General features: G+C 35.5%; 1 protein-coding gene across 1 annotated transcript in view; it reads right to left on the bottom strand.

The window, feature by feature from the left end:
* Nucleotides 1-23,949, bottom strand: part of DZIP1 (DAZ interacting zinc finger protein 1) — a 95,429-nt gene that overhangs the window by 56,912 nt on the left and 14,568 nt on the right. Inside the window, exons 2-6 of the mRNA XM_044670568.1 lie at nt 21,819-21,903; nt 15,639-15,763; nt 12,869-13,030; nt 12,084-12,221; nt 9,462-9,524 (exon numbers count right to left, since the gene is read on the bottom strand). Of these exons, the coding sequence (XP_044526503.1) occupies nt 9,462-9,524; nt 12,084-12,221; nt 12,869-13,030; nt 15,639-15,763; nt 21,819-21,903 (573 nt within the window). The remainder of the gene's footprint in view (nt 1-9,461; nt 9,525-12,083; nt 12,222-12,868; nt 13,031-15,638; nt 15,764-21,818; nt 21,904-23,949) is intronic.

Genomic DNA, 23,949 nt, shown 5'->3' with positions numbered 1-23,949 from the left:
TAAAGAGGGAAACTATAAATAAGTTAAGTGAACACAGAATAGTATACTTATCAGATCTCTGGGAAAGGAAAGACTTTAAAACCAAGCAAGAGTTAGAGAAAATTACAAAATGTAAATTAAATGGTTTTGATTATATTAAGCTAAAAAGCTTTTGTACAAACAAAAACAATGTAGTCAAAATCAGAAGGGAAACAACAAATTGGGAAAAAATCTTTATAACAAAAAACTCTGACAGGGGTCTAATCACTCAAATATACAAGGAGTTAAAGCAATTGTATAAAAAATCAAGCCATTCCCCAATTGATAAATGGGCAAGAGACATGAATAGGCAATTTTCAGGTAAAGAAATCAAAAGTATCAATAAGCACATGAGAAAGTGTTCTAAATCTCCAATAATTAGAGAAATGCAAATCAAAACAACTCTGAGGTATCACCTCACACCTATCAGATTGGCTAAAATGATAGCAGGGGAGAGTAATGAATGTTGGAGGGGATGTGGCAAAATTGGGACATTAATGCATTACTGGTGGAGTTGTGAACTGATCCAACCATTCTTGCTGGCAATTTGGAACTATGCTCAAAGGGCTATAAAAGAATGCCTTCCCTTTGATCCAGCCATACCATTGCTGGGTTTGTATCCCAAAGAGATTATAGATAAATAGACTTGTACGAAAATACTTATAGCTGCGCTTTTTGTAGTGGCAAAGAACTGGAAAATGAGGGGATGTCCTTCACTTGGGGAATGGCTGAACAAATTGTGGTATATGCGGGTGATGGAATACTATTGTGCTAAAAGGAATAATAAACTGGAGGAATTCCATGCAAATTGGAGAGACCTCCAGGAAGTGATGCAGAGTGAAAGGAGCAGAGCCAGAAGAACATTGTACACAGAGACTGATATACTGTGGTAAAATCGAATGCAATGGACTTCTGTACCAGCAGCAATGCAATGACACAGGACTGCTCTGAGGGATTTATGGTAAAGAACACTACCCACATTCAGAGGAAGAACTGCAGGAGAGGAAACATAGAAGATAATCAATTGCCTGAATGCATAAGTTGAGGTGGACATGATTGGAGATGTAGACTCGAAACGACCACACAAATGCAACTAACAACAATGTGGAAATAGGCCCGGAACAAGGACACAAGTTACAACCAGTGGAAATGTGCGTCGGCCATGGGTGGGGGGAATGCAGGGGGTGAAGGGGAAAGTAGGGGTGTGAAGCATGTAAACAGGTTAAAAATGAATATTAATAAATGTTAAAAATGGAAAAAAAAGTGGGGGAGGAGATGGAGGCCTAGCTTTACCAGATCTCAAATCATACCATAAAGCAGTGATCATTAAAACTATATGATGCTGGCTTAGAGACAGAAGGGTGGATCAATGGAATAGACTTGGGATTGAATGACAGTAGCAAGATAGTGTTCGATAAACTCAAAGATCCCAGCTTTTGGGACAAGAACCCACTATTTGACAAAAACTGCTGGGAGAATTGGAAAACAGTATGGGATAAATTAGGCTTAGATCAACATCTTACACCCTATACCAAGATTAACTCAGAGTGGGTAAATGACTTAAATATAAAGAGGGAAATCATAAACAAATTAGGTGGCCACAGAATAGCATATCTGTTCAGATCTGGGGGAAATGAAGGAATTTAAGACCAAGCAGGAGATAGAGAACACTACAAAATGTAAAATGAATAATTTTGATTATATTAAATTAAAACGTTTCTGTACAAACAAAACCAATGCAACCAAAATTAGAAGCGAAGGAAAAAATTGGGAAAAATTTTTTATAACAAAAACCTCTGACAAAGGTATCATTTCTCAAATTTATAAGGAGCTAAGTCAATTGTATAAAACAATCAAGCCATTTCCCAGGTGACAAATGGTCAAGGGACACAAGCAGTTTTCAGATAAAGAAATCAGAATTATCAATAAGCACATGAAAAAGTGTTCTAAATCTCTCATAATTAGAGAAATGCAAATTAAAACAATGCTAAGGTACCACCCCTCACCTAGCAGATTGGCCAATATGACAAATAGTAAAGGAAAATAATAAATATTGGAGGGGATGTGGCAAAATCGGGACACTAGTGCATTGCTGGTGGAGTTGTAAATTAATCCAGGTATTCTGGAAGGAAATTTGGAATTACATGTAAAGAGATTTAAAAGAATGCATACCCATTGATCCAACCATACTACTGCTGGATTTGTACCCCAAAGAGTTAATAAGAAAAAATACTTGTACAAAAATATTCATAGCCATGCTCTTTGTGGTGGCAAAAAATTGGAAAATGAGGGGGTGTCCCTCGATTGGGGAATAGCTAACATATATGATGGTGATAGAATACTATTGTGTTAAGGATTGATGATCTGGAGACTTTCTATATGGACTGGGAGAATCTCAAAGAACTAATGCAGAGTGAAATGAGCAGAACTAGAAGAACATTGTACACAGAAAGTAAAACACTGTGGAACAATCCAATGTAATCAACTTTGCTACTAGTAGCGATGCAACAAGCCAGGACACTCGTTGAAGAACTTATGTAAAAGAATGCTAACCACATTGAGAGAAAGAACTATGGGAGTAGAAATGCAAAAGCAAAACATATGACATCACTTATTGCATGTATATATGGAGATGTGATTTGGGCTTTAGGCTTTTAAAAAAATTGCTCTATAGCAAAAATGAATACCATGGAACTAGGTATCAAGTGACAACATTTGTACAACCCAGTGGAATTGTTTGTCAGCTCTGGGAGAGGAAGGGATGAGGGGAGGGAGAGAAAATGAATTGTAAACATGGCAAAATATATTTTAAAAAATAAAAAAAATAAAAAAATTTAAAAAGAACTATGTCAACCCCTCCCCCACAAAAAAAATCATATGAGTGGAAGGAGAATATTGTCTAAGGTCTTGAGATATAAGAAAAATAACAGCATCAAAGAAAAAAGAATAGAACCAAAAGAATAAAGTACTCACTAACTACAATTATATAGAAGATTATATATAATTATATAGGAGAAAATGTGAATTAGAGTATATGGACAAAGAATCTTCATCAGGATTCAGTGACTGAAAAGTTCCTATAAAACGTTCATAAATTTAAAATGAGGTCTGTTTTAAAATGCATTGATATTTAGTGAATAGAAACTGGAAGAACCTGGGTTCTAATCTGGTTTCAGAAAGATTGAACCAGGGCAAATCAATTAACCCTCTTTGCCTAGCCCTTGCCCTTCTGTTTTAGAGTTTAAGATAGAAAGGAAGGGTTAAAAATAAATTTACAAAATAAAATGCATTAAAATTAATTTAATTTTAAAAATTACTAAATAGGTTTCATTGGTTATATGGATGTTCAATGTTAAGTTTTTAATAAAACATTTAAAATTTTAAAATGGAATGGCATCAAGCAAAGAGCCCTGGTAAAAAGTGGAGGTAACTTGCAAGTAATAAAAAATTGTTGGCAAAAAAGACACCTTTTGAAACCTCTGAGTAATCAGGAGGCAAGCCATACAAATATTAGCCAAGATTAGAAAATGTGTTCAGGAGCAAGTGAAGATTCAGTATCCAAAACAAAGTAAAGGATCATGAGGCAATGATAATGATGTCCTGTAGTCCATTTATCTTCTAAATCCTAGATTTTTGACATGCCTAAAGTTCAGGGGAATGCTTATAAGCATAAATGACTATTTGACTCCATTTATATTGCAACTATAATTATTCCAAAAGGAGACTGCCAAAGAACCTAGGTAGAGCAATAAAAAGTTGGCAAAGCCAAGTTCTCCAAACAAAGAAATACAATATGTGCATTGTGGGAACAGCAGGCATCATCCATCCATGTGGAATAATTAATGGCTAAGTCCTTAGCACTGAGATTACCAACTTGACTGAATACACCTCCCCTGTTAGGGTTTAAGGGAAATGAAGGGAAAAGTAAGTAACTTCTAACTGATCAAAGCCAGATGATAGGGAAACAGCATAGCCTAGCGGTCTGAAAACTCCCCACATTTTAATATGGAAACCATGCCAATTTATTCATTGTACCAGGGAAGGTTCACCTTTTAATTTCCAGGATATGATTACTTTAGCTTCCCTCTCTCCAACTCATTTTTCCCCACTATTTGACAAACATTCTTCCTTCTATTCAACCTGCTATAATAGAGAATAAATAACTCTTCACATTCTATTCCAGCCAAATAAATGACCACTGCATTTCTGATCACTAGCTTCAATATAGTAGGTTTTTAATGAGATAGGAATTTTTTAAATGTAAAAAATAAGAAAATATCAACTGTGTCCTAAGTTGCATACGTTAAAGTTATTTTTTTGGAGAGAAGGGATTGTCTGGAGCTATTATTTTGTCAGTATGGGGATTCCCCAAAAATAAGTTATAAAGTTCATATATTACTTATAGGCTTCAGGAATGGCCTGGCACATTATGAGATTAATTGATTCACCCATAGTCACAGAGATAGTATGTGGCCAACAAGAGAACTTGACCCTCCATCTTTTTGACTCTTGGCCACCCCTGTGTCCAACAACACCAAGCTGCCCCTCACAGATATAATAATACACAATAATATGTGATAAGTGTGTCAAAGCATAACAAAAAGATTGAAACTAGTAATAAGAAGAGCATTTGGGAAGCTAAAGTAATAGTAAGTAAAAGGAGAGACACACATACACACACACACAGAGAGAGAGAGAGAGAGAGAGAGAGAGAGAGAGAGAGAGAGAGAGAGAGAGAGAGANAGAGAGAGAGAGAGAGAGAGAGAGAGAGAGAGAGAGAGAGAGAGAGAGAGAGGACAGAACTGACAAAACTTGATCAATGAACAGATAGAGGTCAGTGAGTAAGGATAACTCTGAAGTTTCAAACGAGGGTGAATAGAAAGATGTCAACACACTGGAAAGAAAAAAAGGTTTAGATGAAGGGCAGGTTTGAGGATAATCAAATAAAACCCTAAAGAATTAACATATGGACCAAGCACTGTGCTCTGTTCTTTTAAACTAATATTACCCCATATAATCCCCACAATAACCCTCTGGGGTAGGAGCTATTATTATCTTCAGTTTACAGTTAAGGAAACTGAGGCAAAGAAATGTTAAGAGACTTTCTTAGTAGATATCTAAGGATAGATTTGAACTCTGGTCATCTACTGCATCTGATGACTCTCATACAACTTTCACAAGAAACCTCCAAACCATTTCCACACCTGCCACCAGAAAAATAGACCACAAACCACTAATTACTAGTTAGACCCAATTCCAAACTGTAGATGCAGTTGAAACAGATGCCATTCCATGAGTACCATCTTACTCAACTTACTAACTCAACAAATATTTATTTAAGTATCCACTATGCGTTAGATTTAACTGAACGAGATTCTGGGGGTGAATTTGGGACTTGGCTAGAAAAAAAAGGTGGAGTAACTATCTTCTATTGTTCAGTCATGTTCAACTCTTCATGACCCCATTTAGGGATTTCTTGGCAAAGATACTGAAGAGTTTGTCATTTCCTTCTCCAGTTCCTTTTACAGATGAGAAACTGAGGCAAAGAAGGTTAAGTGACTTGCCCAGGGTCTCACAGCTAGTAAGTGCCTTAGGCCAAATTTAAAGTCTGGAAGACTCTACAGATCTGGCATTTTATCCTCTGTGCCATTTAGTATAGAATAGATGAAAGGGGAGTGTAGAAAAGTAAGTCTGAAAAAAGCAGGCTGGAGCATGATTATAGAGGTCCAGGCTGAAGAGTTAAGGCTTTGGTATTAGTTGTAATCAATTCAAAACTCATTCCAATGCAACAAATAGGAATTAAGTGCACTATGATGACCACTAGAGAAAATGGTTTTTAAAAAATAATGTACAGCCTGTCCTCAAGGAACCTGCAACAAAGGAGTAAGAGGAGGAGATATACATGAATAACTATAATGCCAGTTAGAAATAGGTAAGAGAGATCAAATGAGGAAAGTTAGGAGATGCTTCAAGGAGGAGATCCCATTGGGCAGTGAGGTGGCTCAGTGGAGAGAAAGCCAGACCTAGAGACAGGAGGTCCTAGGTTCAAATCTGGCCTCAGATACTTCCCAGCTGTGTGACCCTGGGCAAGTCACTTATCCCCTACTGCCTAGTCCTTACCACTCTTCTACCTTGGAATCAAATAACAGTATTGAATCTAAGATGAAAGGTAATGACTTAAAATAAATAAAGTTATTGTGCTTGTTGTTCAGTTGCATCTGACTACAAAGATATTGGAGTGGTTTGCCATTTCCTTTTCTAGGGTGCCTTCCTTTTTTACAGATGAGGAACTGAGGCAAATAAAGGTTTAAGTGACTTGCTCATAATCTCACAGCTAATAAGATTTTGAACTCATCTTCTAGGCTCCAGGCCTGACGCTTTATCCTCTATAACACCAAGCTGTCTTTTAAAGTGGTTACATTTATCGTTAATTGAGAAACAGCAGAGTGCAAGATGAATTTTTCAAATTGTCATTTATCCAAGCTTTATGTTAAGTAGAGATAAAAGAAAATTACTTTCATTTCATAGATTTCTGGATCAGCTAGTCCAGTTACCTCATTTTATAAGTGAGGAAATAGGAGTCTAGATGCTTATAGGGAATTGCCCACAGTGGCAAATCTCATTAAGGGCACAACCAGAGCCAAAGCATCCTGACTCGCAGTTCCTTGCTCCTCCTCCCAACACATAATGTTGCCTCTCTCAGAAAATGGCGGGCTGTCAAGTTTTGTGGGTCCTTTATAATAATAACTTACATTCATATGGCATTTTATTGATTTACAAAGTGTCCTCCTCAAAAACAACCCTAGAAGGCAGGTAATGTAAAAATTAATTATTTTACCAAAGAGTTAACTGACACTTAGAGGTTGAATGCCCAAGGTCTCATGATTTTGGAGACAGAGGAAGATCCACTGCCCTCTATTTAAAAAAATTTTTTTTGGCCACTCAGTACTATTTATTAAGCACCTAATGATAGACAGCATTCTATCAGATAGTGAATTATCTTCTTTGTTATTGTTATTTATTGGTTTCAATCCTGTCTGGCTCTTTGTGACCCCATTTAAGGTTTTCTTGGCAAAGATGCTAGAGTGCTTTGCCATTCCCTGCTCCAGTTTATTTTACAGATGAGAAAATTGAGGAAAAAAGGCTAAGTGACTTGCCCAGGGTCACAGAGCTAGTATGTGAAGTCAAATTTTAACTCAGATCTTCCTGACTTGAGTATCTAAGCTTCCCCTTTTCTTTTTATTGTGGAACTAAAAAACAGTAAGACTATTTTCTGGGCAACATACAGACCATCATAAGAACCAAAAATTTTGGTATGAGATTAAAAAGCTGACAAAAACTGAAGTCAACAAGTAATGGTAGACACTGTTTTGTTTTATTTAAGGCATAGTAGTATTCCATCACAATCATATACAACTTATTTAGCCATTCCCCAATTGGTGGGTATCCCCTTCATTTCCAGTTCTTTGTCACACACAAGGAAAGCTACTATAAATATTTTGGAACAAAGAGATTCTTTTCCTTTTTCCCTGATCTTCTTAGGAAATAGACCCAGCAGTGGTATTGCTGGGGCTAAGGGTATACACAATTTGATAACTCTCTGAGTGTAATTCCAAATTGCTCTCCAAAATGGCTGGATCAATTCACAGCTCCACCAAAAGCATGTTTGTGCCTGCATTTTTCCATATCCCTTCCAACATTTGTCATTTTGCCTTTTTGTTATTTTAGTCAAACCGAAGGATGTGGAATGATATCTCAGAATTGTTTTGGTTTGCATTTCTCTAAACAATACTGATTTAGAGCATTTTTTCATATACCTAAATATGGTTTTCGTGTCTTCATCCATAAATTGTCTGTTTATATCTTTTGCCCATCTATCAATTGGGGGATGGCTCATTCTTATACATTTGACAAAGTTCTCTGTGTATTTTAGATATGACACTTTTGGTTTTAGCCAAATGGGGAGCTTTACACAGGACTGGCTTTTCTATCTTAAAACTAAATCCATAAAATGAAGAGATAGAAAGAAACAAAAATTTATTAAGCATTGTGCTAAGCACATGACAAATATCATTTCATTGATCCTCATAACAACCCTGGGATATAAGTGGTGCTATGATTCCCATTTTACAGTTGAGGAAACTTAGGCAAACAGAGGTTTTAGTGATTTGCTTAGAGTCACACAGTTAGTTTCTGAGGCCAGATTTGAACTTGGGTCTTCCTGATTCCAGGATCAACTCTCTTTAGCCATCAGAGTGACAATATAATGTTTGATGTATCAGTTGCAAGAATGTACCTCAATACCTCAAGAGATCTAATAGGAGGATATAGCAAATATCCTTATAGTTTATGACAACAAAGTGAATATTAAGGATATAAAAGTCAAGGTGAACTCCAATATTCTTCATAGGAAAAATAATCTATAGTTTTATGCCATTTTGGCTATAAATAATTATAACTTTGAGAAAACTTTACTTTGGCTTGCTAGAAAATTTATTGGATCCTCTAATACAGAGTTTGTTGCTATGCCTGTTCATACATTTCCAGAACCACTGGTAGTCATGGACCCACTACTAGCAGAACAATGGTAAAATTAAGTTCTTGTTAATACTTGGGAGCCCAAGGATAGGAAATTTGAAAATTTTTTGTTCTTCTACATCTGCATACAAAAAGTCATTGATTTGCCCCAGATCATTTATGTAGCAACAGATATCCTAACTAAAAATCAGAGCTGTAAGAATCAAAAGAGATCATATTTGTCAAGTGCTCAGTACCATGTCTGGCATATTATAGGCACTATTCAAGTGCTTATTCCCCCTCTTTGCATCACACCCCCCCCAATCACAAATACTCTTTCTATTATCACAGAATAGGTATAAATAATTTTGAAAAATACATATTTATACTTCTTTAATTAATAAAATTAATTAATCAGGCCTGTCTTCCCAAACCACCTGGAAGGAAGGAAGGAAGAAAGGAAGGAAGAAAAGTACAATAGGGTGTACACTATTGTTTTACCTCATTAACTCAGAGTTTTAAGGATACCTAATCGATTTTTATAGCCCCATCATTTGTTCGGCAGTAGATAAACAAGTAAAATAGCAACAGATAATAAAAGTAATAATTAACAATTAATTTGTTTTGCTTTTACATATGGTACATAGTAAGGGTAAGCTGATTAATGTTTAACAAAAGGCTTCCCCACCCAAATTTATGCATAATAGACTCTTCTAATTTTCATTAACATTTTCTTCTTTACTTTCTTAAATCCAGACAATCAATCATCAATAAATCAATCCCTGATTTGTAGTATTAGCCATTTCCCATGGTATATAGTAAATTTAACTCTGTAAGCATCTATTGAATAAGTATTAAATGAATTATGCTGGTTTTTACTTTCTTAAAAAAATTGGTCCTGATAGCAGTCTGTTTCATAATCTTACCCGGCTCTTTTCTTTTTTGTGTTCTTGGTGAAGGGCTTGAACTCTGGAAGTCCACTTACTTTCCTACAAAACAATTAAACAACATTAAAACTGTATTATTGCATCTGCCTTTGAGAAAAAATCTATTCACAAAGAAAGATTTTCTTTTTAACAGAGAGCTATTATTTTTTTTAACATTTATTATTATTTATTTTTTAGAAAAGTTAACATGGTTACATAATTCATGCTCTTACTTTCCCCTTCACCCCCCGAGCTCCCCCGACCCCCGTGGCTGATGCATATTCCCACTGGTTTTAACATGTGCCATTGATCAAGACCTATTTCCAAATTGTTGATAGTTGCATTGGTGTGATAGTTTCCAGTCTACGTCCCCAATCGTGTCTGCCTCAACCCATGTGTTCAAGCAGTTGTTTTAACAGAGAGCTATTATGAATTGTCTCAAATTATGAGTGAACTCTGTCTAAAGCAGCTCCATTACATGTCTAGGCCTTGTACCTTTTAGGCTTAAAGGAAGGAAGAGGCTAGTGTCTGGGAGAATTTCATTATTGTTAATATTAATTATCATTATTGTCTAGTGAAGTGATAAGGTTTCCCTTCATTCTTTCTTTCTTTCGCTTTTTCTTTCTTCTCTCCCTTCTTCCCTTTTCCCTCTACCTTCTCCCTCTAACTTTCCTTCCAATTTTCCTTCCTTCTCTCTTTCCCTGCCGAGTGAAGGAAAGTTCACTAAAATGGTTTGGGAAGGCAGATCTAATTAATTTCCAAAAAGGTTTCTTCTGTTACTGTCTCAAACCCCAACTCTAACTCTCCAATGGTTGTAGATCTCATTCAGCCTTATGGATTAACTTAAATCTGAAAAGTTATTAGAATTCTTCAGTCAGCATAGTTAAGAGCACTTAAGTTAATAAAGCTAAGAATACTTTAATTAAATGCTCTTAAGTCAGAGAAATTAAGAGAACTTAAGTCAGAGAAGTTAAGAGCACTTGTGTCTGAGAAGCAAGGAACTCTCACTCAGGGCAATTAAAAATTGAGTACTTAAGTGAATACAGTTAAATATACTTAAGTGAGGGAAGGTAATTGTATTTAAGTCTAGGAGCTCATTCAAATAAATGAAGTTAACCACATTTTCGTGAAAGAAGTTAAAGTTAAGACAGGGTTAAAGTTAAGGACAGAAGAAACTTTTGTCTGGTATTAAGAAGGCCTGCAGGTTAGCCTGGCTGCCTTTGGCCTATACTTTAGTTTAAGATTCTTTTCTCTCCATAAGAGTTTGATCCCTTTGAATGGTCAGTAGCAGCAGCAGTAGCAGTAGCTCTGTTACATGTACATACCTTGTGCTTTAAGGGGAGGAAATGGATAATATTTGAGAGAGAAATCATTCATATTTTCTAGTGGGCAAATAACGCTTCCTTTCCATCTTTCTTTCTTTCATTTTTTTCTTTCTTTCCTTCCTCCTTCCTTTCTTCCTTCCTTGCTTTCTTTCTTCTTTCCCTCTATCCTCATTGAGTAAAAGACGGTCTCCTAAGGTATCTCTGAAAACTCAGCCCTCATTAATCCCTAATCCTAATTAATTCCAAACCCTGACCTCTAACTCTCTAATGATGGAAGATCTAAGTCTTGGGGACAAATTTGAGATCCTTGGGTTTCTTGGGCCAAGATTACGGTTGACCAGAATCTTGAAATTCCAGATTTTCCCAGAAGACAAAGGATTCCAGGGTAGCCAGATCAGTCCTCCAAGTAAGAGAAGTATCCCTTGAAGAGGAGGATGCTAAGGGGATATCACAACACAGGAGTTTCTGGGTGCCTTATTTCCTTCCCCCTCCTCATTTTCCTCCTGCTATATAGCTAGTCTACTATAGGCTGCAGTCAATGATGCAGACTTCTTAATTCTTATGATCTGCAGATAAGAGGACCTTGAAAACTCCTGGTTATATCTCTTAGCTTCAGACAGGTAAAAGTCCAAATTCTCTAGCACTGGATCAGAAATTCCCCCAGTCCCATCCCAGCCCATTCTCTCTTTATTTTGTCTCAACTCAAGAAAGGATGCCTACTGAGTTTAAGCTCCATTTCTTCATTAGACACAGTCTTAGACTCCAAGATGTAAGTAACTGGCTGAAGTCACTGAGTAAGCTGGTATTGCTGTTAGGGAAAAGCACTTATTATTGAGTAGACTTTAGTTGCAATTCCCTCTCTGATGCTTCCTCCCTTTGGCACCTTGGACAAGTCAGTCTCCCTGGGACTCATTTTCTGCATTTTTCCATGATGAGAGGGGGTCTAGTATTCTTCGAGCTTATTTCCAATTCTAAACCACAGGTGCTCCCCCCCTTGCACTATCCACAAAATTATAAATGGGGAGAGGAGATAAGGCAGAAATATATCAGAAAAATAGATGAGGGTCCGGCTAGACAACGGACCTCATGAATCAGAACAACTCAATAACAAGCCCAACCCTTTCATTTTGCACATGAAAAAACTGAAGCTCAAGTGAGATAAATGGCGTCATGGTGTCTGAGGAAAGATCTAAAACCTTCTGTTTCCACTTCACTTGGCTCCTGCCACACTAAGTATCCCCATTAAAGAGATCAAAGATCTTTCCAAATTAGAGAAAGTTTTGTATAAGATGCCTACCTGATTATCAAGAAGTTGTATCACATTTTGGAAATCCTGTGGATATGGAGGTCTATCTTCTTTAGACTCATGAGCATCTTTTAAAGTACCTATGTTGGATTTTATCTGCAAATTGGACTTCTGTATCTCTAACAATTGCTATCAGAAGAAAACAATTTAATAGCGCATATACATAAATTGCTCATACATCTGTAAGATTATAATTAAAATTTCCATTGGAAAGGCATAACTATATTTTAATATTTTTATTTTGGATGATAATGAAAACTGTCTACTGAAGCATTTCTCTTCCAGGAATATACCTAGACACACTTGGAATTCCAGTTAAGGAGATTAGGAGAGAACAGAATCCCACTGAAAACATGAATTTCCTCTTTCCTGAGGAGGAGCTTATTGAGACTCTGCTTGAATATCTAGTGGTTAGTGATAATAAAGATGTACTTTTTCCATTCAAAACCATGTACTCCCAGAAATCTATGACTTTAGATCAAGAATGTCTGCTTTAAAGGATAAATATTAAGGCAATGTATAAAGTTAAAAACTGATGAAGACTCAAAAAAACATAAATTTAATTTTTTAATTTTTATTCATTTTTTATTTTTTTCCTTTTTTAATTTTTATTTTGAATATTTTCCCATAGTTACATGTTTCACATTCTTTCCCTTTCCCCCTAAACCTCCCACCACCCCCCATAGCCAACACACAATCCCATAGGAAAAAAGCATAAATTTTAAAATAGAGCATAATCACATTTAGACATTTAGAAATTCTGATTTAATACTTACATGTTCTAATGCTGTATTCTTGGAAGTTAATTCTTTAAATTCCTTCATAAACATCTCTTTTACTTTCTCCATTTCATCAACTAGTTTCTCTTTTTCTTCCTCTTTCCACCTATCAAAAGACTTTAGAATTTCTTCCTCTTTTGTTTTCTGGATTTCATATTCCTAAAATTCGTTTAATAGAGAACATTCAAAGTTCTGGCATATAGCAAATGCAAAACTTTTAAAAAATTACTGTGATGGCCTGATAGCAATTACTACCCAGTATTGGTTATTTATATAGGTAAGAATAGGTTGTTGGTTTACAAAATTAAAAATTGTTACAGCTATTAAAAGTTCCAACTTTCCCTGCAAATATCACCCAATATTTATGGTTCTCAAAATATGAAAATTTTCAGGGTCTCAGAAACTTGACTTTTTATGTTCTATGCCCAGGTATTTTCATGAGTTAAATTTAATCAAAAAAGGTAAACTGAGGCACACTTCTTCAAGAAAGATATCATTTTGTTAACAGTAGCATACTACCTTCCAATAAAAGAATTAATGGGCATCTCAGTTCCAGCCCAAAACCCAGAAATGAAGATGCAATGCACTTTTATAAGCAAAGAACAAAGAACAGAACAGAAATCACACAAGGGGCTAGGATTATGGGAGTGAAGGATCATGACATTAAGGGATACACATCACTGTGGGATTGGGGCCACCTCTCTCTGTCTCCAAAGAATGCTTTGTGAATTTATAGGTCCCAGTTGCTTCCATAGACCAGTGAAAATGAACCAGGATTAGCAAATTTACAGGCATCAGAGATTGAGATAAGATCACCTTTAATCAACAAGGAAGAGGCTAAAAATAGGACTTGGTTAGCTAGTTCAGTTCTTAAGGATAACATACAAGTGTCATGAAGTTTCTCAGAAACTGAAGTCACACAGAACAATGCTCTCTTCTTGGCACAAAGTGATAGGCAAGTGTTGCTAAAATAACAATTCTCAGAGTAAAAGAATATTTTATAAGAGAAATTAATTTCTAAACTTGAACTTGGAGTTCTCTGGAGAGCAAATCAGACATCCTTGGAGGATAGGTTGGTGGCATAAATGTCAAGACCAGACACCTTGGCATTCACCAAAATACCCTTAAGGATAGCTAAATTCCTTGAGGCAAGAATAAAAATAGTGATTAGAAACAGAAGAGCATTTCTAAACTTAATTAATTGCAGACCAGCTGAATTCAGAAGTGAGTTCAGAGACAAAGAATCATGACTTAAACATTAATTGTAAATAGGATCAATAAATAAAGGATACAGAATAAATGTAATCTTCTAAGTATCATGGGTTGAAATATCTGGTACTCTCTACTGAAGGCAGAATTTGATGTCAAATATGAGTATCAAGTTATGACTATATTAAGTTGACATTAAATGTGACAGTAGGAAGATTTTTCACATAAAATATTTAGGACCTCTAAAAAGAGTAATGTTTTTATCTAATATTTTGTGTTTTCTCCGTCTTATATACTTTCCAGAATTTACTATGTGACAAATGTGGAGGTAAGAAACAAAATCATGGCATAATTTAAGTCAATAAGGATGTCTTACTATTTAGAAAATGGGGTGAACAATAGATAACAAACATCCTTAAGGACATATCTAGAAAAAAACAAGAGACAGGTAAAACATGAATGAAACTGACATGGAACTATAAATACCAAATAAGTGTTTTATGTGTAGGGATTTATTTTTCTGATTCAGCGGAGGATTGAGGGAATAACTTTTTTCTACATGGAGCAAGATATTTATTAGCAGGTAGATGGAAAAGTGGATAGAGTTCCAGGCCTGGAGTCAGAAAGACTCATCTACCCGAGTTCAAATCTGTCCTCATATAGTTACTAGCTGTGATACCCTGGGAAAGTCACTTCACCCTGTTTGCCTCAGTCTCCTCATCTTTAAAGTGAGCTAGGAAAGGAAATAGCAAATCACTCCAGTATCTTAGACAAGAAAACCCCAAATTGAGCCATGAAGAGTCTGACATAACTAAAAAAAGACTGAAGAACAAAAGATACTCTATATCAGTGGTGTCAAACTCAAATAGAAACAGGTGTCCACAAGCAGTACATTGACTTAGAAAATCACAAATTGACATTATCTATGCTTATTTCATTAAATATTTCCCAATTACTTTTTAATCTGAGCCGGACTTCTCTCAGAAGTTGTGGGCCCAGAGTTTGACACTTCTGTTCTATACAACATATTAAGGAATAGCTCTGTCACTGACCTTTCATTAAAATAAAGCAAATATTTCCTAGCAAGGGCTATAAAAGATGAAGTGCTAAATAGAGGGTGATGCAAGTCCTGTGAATCTCTTCATCTCTTGTTCATGGCAGAAAACATGAGATCATACTATTATCGCTGGAAAAGACCTTAAAGAACATCTCAATCAACTCATCTTTTAAGTAGAAGTAATAGGATCTAAACCAGTGATTCCAAAAGTGGGTGCCACTGCCCGCTGGTGGGTGCTGCAGCGATCCAGGCAGCCAGTGAATAACTGTAAGGGGGCGCTAAGTAATACTTTTTCTGGAAAGGGGGTGGTAGACCAAAAAAGTTTGGGAACCACTGGTCTAAACCAAGGTCCTTCACTCCATACCCAACATTCTTTCCATAGGCCCATGTTGCCTCCCCATCATGTTGAGTTTCATTAAGTTTTAAAATATTATATAAATCATTGAAATAAATAATATTTTATAAATAAAATAAATAAAATTAAATAAATAAATAAAGTACCTTAGAAAATCTCATCACATGAGCCTGCTGCTCAGCCTCCAATTGAGATTTGGTAAGTTGTAACTGTTCCTTCAGCATGTCAATCTCATTCTGCAACTTGTCAGTCTGTGTCTTCTTCCTAAACTCTATTTGAGAGAAAATGAATTTGTTATATTTTTTAAAACACCAAATTACTAAAAATATATTGGTTCTCATCTTATCAATGAAAATAGAATCAACTGCTGTCATTTGGGAAGTATGTCAATTATTGAGGCGACTTAGCTTGGTTTTTGTGATTTAATATTTATAAAGTCCATATCACTTTTTTTTTAAAGAATACTATCTCCATCACTGGGTTTAGTAGCATATTAAAGTCTCAACTGGGATATGAATGGTGGCCAGTAATGAAGATAAGAAAACATTCAGTCACTCTAGACCCATGGTATTTAATACCTGGGCCTCTTCACAGAGATTCCTTCTCTAGGACCAGAGGCCAAGGTCACTTCCCACTAGCAAAAGAAAAGGTTTCTTTCTGCTACCAGACTGCAACTTAAGCCATCATCATCCATCTGGTTATCACAGTGCTTTTCCTTTTGGGGGGTATTTCTGTGTGAAATACAGTGCCAGCAATTACCAATAGCTAGTTATTAGAAGTGCTAAGACAACTTGTGCTGAATGGGCCAGAAACTAATTTTTAAAATTAATACCAGGACACAAAATGTGTGGAAACCAAATCGAGCTTAATGATTTTGTTCAGAAAATGACTGCATCAATAGTCTGCTATATCTGTGGTGTAATCTGTGGCTATTGCACAGATACAGATATGAAATAACTTAAGGCCTGTTTATCTCATGTCATTCTTGCCCAATTTATTTATATGTATTCTTTGGAAAGGATTCACTCTATGAACATGAAAGCTTCTCTTTAATATGCTGGGGGGATGTAAATATATATCACTTAGTCTGTCTTTCATTCTCGATTCCATGCCTACCTCAATTATATTTCTAGTTATATATGTTTCTAACAATGTCTTTTATGCCACCTTGCCACCATATTCTTCCTTCCAATGATTTTGAATCTTTCAAAGATTGTGACATTTCATGATTCATATCCCTTCAAGAGATAGTAATAATAACACTATTCTGGGATGATTCATGCAGATTTAATTTACTGCTGATACCCTTAAAGTATGATCATTGTTCAGTGATCAAGGGACCAGCACATTTACATGAAGGGCCAAGCCATATTTACATTGACATATTGGCTCTAGATTTAAATAGATGTAAAGAAATTACAGCTGTATTAAAAGTCAGCTCATGTGTTATACTCTGAGAAACAAATAAAAGAAATACCAGAGTTAGTTTCATTATGTACCCAAAGGCAATAAGAAATTATATTTCACAGGGCACTTGGCCATCTACCTTACAATATAAGGAAAATAACCACCATGATGAATGAGTATGAGGAAGAATAATATGAACCTTTAAGATTTACAAAATGATTTCTTTAAAAAGACACTAAAAGATAGGTGTGTAAAATATTATCATCCCCAATTTTTACAAAGGAATACACCCAGATTCAGAGAAATTAGGAGTCAGACAACTTGCCCAAGTCAAATCTAGAACTCAAACTCATCCATACCATATCTCACTGTCTTTTCATGAGAAATTTAACCATTGGAGTCACATCTGGAAAATTCTAATTGCAATAAATTAGGATATTTAATACTTTTCCTATTTTGGTTTTCAACATATACTGCCAAACTGTTTTAAAAGGCCAATAACAATTTTTATTTGGTTTATATGGCTTTAATATTGTGTTGTAGAATACTGGACTTTTATATTAAAGAAGCAAATCTACTTAAAACACCATTCACTCTAATATTCAGCTAAATTGGGTTTATTTGCTATTCCTCACACCCAGCATTAAGACCTTATACTGGCTGCTTCCTATTGCTGAAAGGCTTCACTCTATCCCTTGTTTCCCTGACTTTCTTCATGTCTCAAATCAAATCTCACGTTCTGCAGGAGGTTTTTCCCAGTTTCCTCCCTTCCTCTTACCCTTAGCTGCTACTGCCTTCTTCCTGGGATTACTTCCAATCTACCTGGGACACAGTTATTTATAGGTGTCTCCCTCCTTTTAATGTAAGGTTCTTGAGGGGATTCTGTTATTGTTCAGTTTTATTTCAATCACGTCTGACTCTTCATGACCCCATTTGAGGTTTTCCTGGCAAAGGTAATAGAATGGTTTGTCATTTCCTTCCCCAGTTTATTTTACAGATGAGGAAACTGAGGCAAACAGGGTTAAGCAACTTACCCAGGCTCACATAGTTAATAAGTATCTGAGGGGGCAGCTGGGTGGCTCAGTGTATTGAGAGCCAGGCCTAGAGATGGGAGGTCCTGAGTTCATATCTGGCATCAGACACTTCCCAGCTCTGTGATCCTGGGCAAGTCACTTAATCCCCATTGCCTAGCCCTTCCCACTCTTGTGCCTTAGCACCAACACACAGTACTGATTCTAAGACGGAAGATAAAGGTTCAAAAAAAAATATCTCAGGCCATATTTGAAGGCAGGAAGATTCTTCTTGATTTCTGGTCCATTACTCTATCACTGCACCATGTAAGCTACCTTTTCTTGAGAAAAAAGACTATTTAAATATTTCTATTTTCAGTGCTTAGCACAGTGTCATTCTGCCTAATGTAAATGTTCAATAATTGGTTGATTAACTGATTAATATTTTATTTTTAAAAACCTAAAATTTATAGTAAATTTTTACATGGTAAACCTGATCAAATATCACATATATAAGTGTGAAAACAATTTAATCCTCATGAAGCTACTAAGCATAAATCACTTGAGCTACAAGTTTTAGGCACAGCTACATCTTGGTTTCCTTTTAATTTATTGCATCCAAAACTAAATACTAATCTTAAATGCAGTATGGTGGAAAATTCACTTGGATATAAATTCCCATAACCAAGAAGCAAACATCAGAGAAGGACTCAGACTAAGTAAGGTTTCAGATGTGAAGCAACAACCCAGATATAAGATCAAAGAGAAAGCCACTGTGTTTCCTTTGACTCTCAAAAAAGTAGTTATAGATGCTATTGTGTGCAGCTGCTAATAGACTACAAAGAACAATCCTCCAGAAGCCTTCCTAACTCCCACCTCTGCTTAGTGCCCTCTCTCCCAAATTATCTTGTATTTGTATAGACTTGTATCTGTACATATATACATAATGTATATTTATATAGACACACACATATGTACATATATACTTTGTATATATTTGCTTTCTATTAACATTGTAAATATTAACATATGTACTTGTTAAATATTAACATATGTACATATGATCCTATTTATATCCTATACATATTCCAAGCTTATTGGAAGTAGTTTGTTTCATTCTTTGTACTATATTCTCAGTGCTCAGTGCAGAGCCGGGCGCATAACAAACATTTGTTGATTGACATCACAAAGAGCCCAGAATGAGACTGAAATTTTCAGGAAAAGCCAATGATCTGGCAGCTCACCCAGAAATGATGTAGTAAATACAAGATCATCAATTCTGGCATTTGGCAAAGTAACAAGATCACATTCAGCAGCAAGAGATCCAAATAGAACAGAAAGAATGTAAATTTCTCCATACACCCAGAGTGGATGGTATAGTGGATGTAGTGCCAGATATGGAATCAGGAAGATGCATCTTCCTGAATTCAAATCTGTTCTCAGATACTTACTAGCTGTGTGACCCTCAGGAAGTCACTTAACCCTATTTACCTTAGTTTTTGCAACTGTAAAATGAACTGGAGAAGGAAATCGCAAAGGACTCCCAGTGTCTGTGCTAAGAAAATCTCAAATGCAGTCACAAATTGTTGGACACAAATGAAAATGAGCAACAATAACAAAAATTAATTATGGCTGGTCCAGTTGACATATGTCCATAATCCCTCCTTCAGAAAAAACTAAGATTAATGGATTACTTGAGCTTGGAATTCTGAGCTGCAGTAGGGCTATAAGGCAATCAGGTGTCCACACAAGATGATGAGACTATCAGCAGAGAGCCATCAAGCTGCCTAAGGAGAAGCAAATGAGCCCATGTTGGAAACAGAGTAAGTCAAAGTTCCCATGTCTAAAAATATTATCAATCTCATGAGTGGCCACTTCTTTTCCACTTGAGTAAAATAGGGAGACCCCGATTCAAAAATATTTTTTAATTAGAAGGAAAAGTAGATCAAAGTGGTAGATGACCATTTTTAGAAAGAAGAAGCCAAACAAGAAGGGGCAAAAAGATCTCAGAGAATAGATAAGTGGAATAATCTAAAATGTATTCCATAAGCAATAAAATACCACAGAGTTCAGAAAAAGTAATTATCTTAATTGATTTAAATTTCATGAAGTGAAATAGGCCAATTCTGCTGTGAAAATTATCAAGAATCTTTGCAACAGCATCAACAGTGTCAAAACAATTTTTTTCAACAAAAACAGATCAATGTAATCATTTTGTGCCATGTAAATAAATGCAGATGTCTTATTGAAACTTCCCACTTCTCAATGAAAGTACTTTTTAAAAGGAATGATTTGTTTCTTTCTCTCTGAGAGTATAAGGATCTGAACCTTTTCACAAACTTGATATTGCTGAAAAATGATTATAGCGTTGATATATTTCATCTGATTTAAAATAATTAACTTAATAGTATGTTTACAGAAAACTGAAAGACAAGTTAAATTCTAAAACTAAAATCCTTGTGATTAGAGAAACTCTTGACTAAGGATACTTTTGGGGGAAACAATGAATATGAAAGTTGGTGAAATAATTCTATTTATTTCAATTAGCATTTGACATCACAGTTGTAATAAACTAAATCTGACAATATACATTTATATCATAAACATATTTTTTCTATAAAGATTCACCAGGAAGACACAGTAATATGAAAAAGCATTTTGTAATGCTACCCTCAAACCTAATTTATTTTTATCACGTTCTCTATGGACCATCCAGTATATCTTTTCTTTGTTTCTTCTATAGCTAAATAGTATTGTTTTCCTCTTTTTTTTCCAATGGGAGAGACAGAGAATAGTTTTCTTGTTCCACAATTCTCTATGGCATAGCATCCATTAGGTACCCATGAAATGAGATATTTGGAAAGGGGCTATCAAGATTTCTCATCCTCCAGTGCCTGACTAACACAATTACATTGGCAGAAGGGGAAGGCAAATGTTTTCCAGTTTTTTGCTCTCTTTCAGCAATATCACCTTACCTTACATCTCCCATCTTACCGTTTCATTTATTTTATACCAGAAAATATGATCTTCTGAAGAGTCAATTCTCCTATTCAATCTAATACCAGAAACATCTTGAAACTTTAAATATGTTTTATGATCTCACCTCTGACATTTGTGAGTCGTATGATCATGGAAAAGTCACCTCATGTTGCTAAATCTCAAGATAAATCTCTAAAACTATAAAGTCACAGACAGGTCATGATCTGCACCAATGAAGGGAATCACCACATTAATGAAGTCACAGGCCTGAGGTATTCATGATCTTGTTGAGATTTAAAAAACAAACATATTTCCATTGCTTGAAGAAAGAAATTTAAGAGAAATTCTGTTTCATAATTTCTCTAATACATTTCTACAATTTAAGATCTAAGCTCAACTACATCATTAAAGTTTATAAAGAATGCAAAGAAAAAGAAGAAAAAAATATTATCTGGTAGTGAGGGAGGAAGAAAAAAGGAGAGGAATCAAGTATTTTAAAATTCTATCAATAGTTTTCTACTGTTTATCATTATTATTGTGACTTTAGGAAATGATCACTGGAAAATTATTTTAATAAACCAGTTGCAAGTTTAGGAATCACAGGCAGAAAGATCTTCAAGGATCTACAAAGTACTAATGTGCTATTTCCTTTGATAAAGAGTTGAGCCTTGGAAATAAGTATAAGTGATAACATTTGTATAACCCAGTGGAAGTGCTTAGTGGATCTGGGAGGGGTAAGGGAAGAAGGAAGGAAAAGAAAATGAAATATGTAAACATGGGAAAATATTTTTAAAATTAAAAATAAAAAAAAGAGTTGAGCCTTGCATTGCATACAAGAAGCTTCAGAGTAAAAGGTTTAAAAGTAATCAAACAGGTGATGAACTTCATTAGAAAACTGCACCTGTAAACAAATAAGCTTAGGGTACATACCAAAGTGAGAATCTTCAGGGTGGCGTCGTTGAATATGACTTTGCAGAAAAGCATGATTCATAAAAGCCTTCTCACAAAAATGACACTGTAAAATTGAAAGGCATATTTCTAAGTCACAACAAGAAGTGCTCTTCCACCTAATTTCAATGAACATCAATGGCATATCTTCATCATCCCTCTTTAATGCCAAAAAAGAATACTCTAACCAACAATTAGCATCTGTGGATGACACTGAAAACTCCAGTGGAAAGGGCTGGCAGTCTTTTGTACTAAGTACGGTAAGAATTGTCATTACAGCATTTGTTGCTACAATATGAAACACCTGTTGCCTAGTCACAATTCAGTCTTATTCTTGGTCAACACAAAAGAACTTTGCACCCCTGCCACTAATTAAAAAAAAAAAAAAAGGAACTCCACTTCTTATCTCAGTACTTTAGGTTCATATGTCAGTTACTGTGGTTTCTTTCTAAGTTATAGTACATTACTTAAGGCTGAATTTTGTTGAATTTTTAGTGTTTATTTTGCCCTCTGCTTTAGAATGATTGCTTCTGGCTTCCTATGACACATTTAATTTATAGTCTTCCTCAGATCACTCTCCAAATTCAAGTTCATTCTGTTTCATAGGATCATAAATTTGGCCCAGAAGGGGACCTTGGTGGTCATTAATACAACACTCCCATTTTACATAGGAAGAAAGGGAAGCCCCTAGAAATTGTCACACAGGTGGTTAAGTGGTCAAGTAAGGATCTGAATTGAGGTATGATGACTCTAAATTCAGTTATTTATTCCACTACTAGGGCTAATCTTTCAATATAATAACACATATTCAACTTTGTTAGAAATTACAGGAAAATTTCAGTCTGTATTCCTCTCTCTCTCTCTGATTTTATCTATATCCATGAATTTAATTATCATTTCTGAGTAAATTAATCTCATACACGCACATATACATATATATACATATATGTATGTATATCCAGTCCACTCTCTCCCATGAGCTTCAGTTTCAAGTAACCAACTATTGAACACTTCCAACTCAACATGTCCTAAACATTACTCATTATCTTTCTTCCAAAACTTCCCCACTTCCAAATTTCCCTATTTCTGTCAAAGGCAACAATACTCTTCTGACCTTCCAGGATTATAATCAAAATGTTATCCTTGACTCCTTATTCTCCCACACCCAACATATGCCCAGTATTCCAGCTTTCTATTGCTTCTAAGATCAAATATAAACTGTTTGCCTTTTAAAGCCTATTGCTATCTGGTCCCATCCTATTTTTCCTATTCATTATATATTACTTTGCCACACAATGGTAGTGCCAGCCTTTCAAATAGCCTTATCTTTGACTACGTTGGATTTATTGTGGATTTATTATTCTATATATATATTTATTCTACCTATTTTGTGGATTTATTTATTATTCTACATGTTGGCAACTCCATTAGAATTGGAAAAGATTTTGTGCAGAAAAGCCTGCTTTAAATGAGCCTTTAAGAGAGGAAGTCTATAAGGTAGGGGTAAGGAGGGAGTGCTGGACACCAATGCTCTCTTGGTTCAGGTTTGATATGAAATGAGATATTTATAAATCTCTAAACAGTTAAAAACAAAATGAGGTCTATTTTGCCTTAATAAAGAAAGATCATGCAACAAGGATATATTGGCATTTAGAGTCAGATTTAAGACCTATCTTTACCCTGCCCTCTTTAGAGAAGCGAGTCTAGTTAGCAGGTAATGGTGGCTCTCATGGTCTCATACAGCCACCAAGTTGGAGATACCTTGACCCCACCTGGGTGGGCCTTTTTACACTCTGAGGTGACCAGAAAACTGTATAAGGGAAGCAGATGCCAGTTAGGAAGAGGCGGTGGCCTAAGCCACATTATGGGGAAATGATGGTGAATATTAATCCCATCATGAATGCATTCCAAGAAAAGGACAATGGAAAGACATGGAGATGGGAGACAAGGTATCATGTAAGATGAACAGAAAAAAAGGCTCAAAGATTAGGGAGCTGACAAATAATTTCATAGTGAATAATAAAAAAATAAGAGAAGATATATAAAGTAAAACAGAACCCCAAAAGCTATCTATACATACATTTTATATGTGTATATATAGTGTATGTATATG

This window comes from Gracilinanus agilis, chromosome 3, assembly GCF_016433145.1.
Source record: "Gracilinanus agilis isolate LMUSP501 chromosome 3, AgileGrace, whole genome shotgun sequence".
NCBI classification, from domain to species: domain Eukaryota; kingdom Metazoa; phylum Chordata; class Mammalia; order Didelphimorphia; family Didelphidae; genus Gracilinanus; species Gracilinanus agilis.
This window is presented reverse-complemented; position numbering and strand designations above follow the sequence as displayed.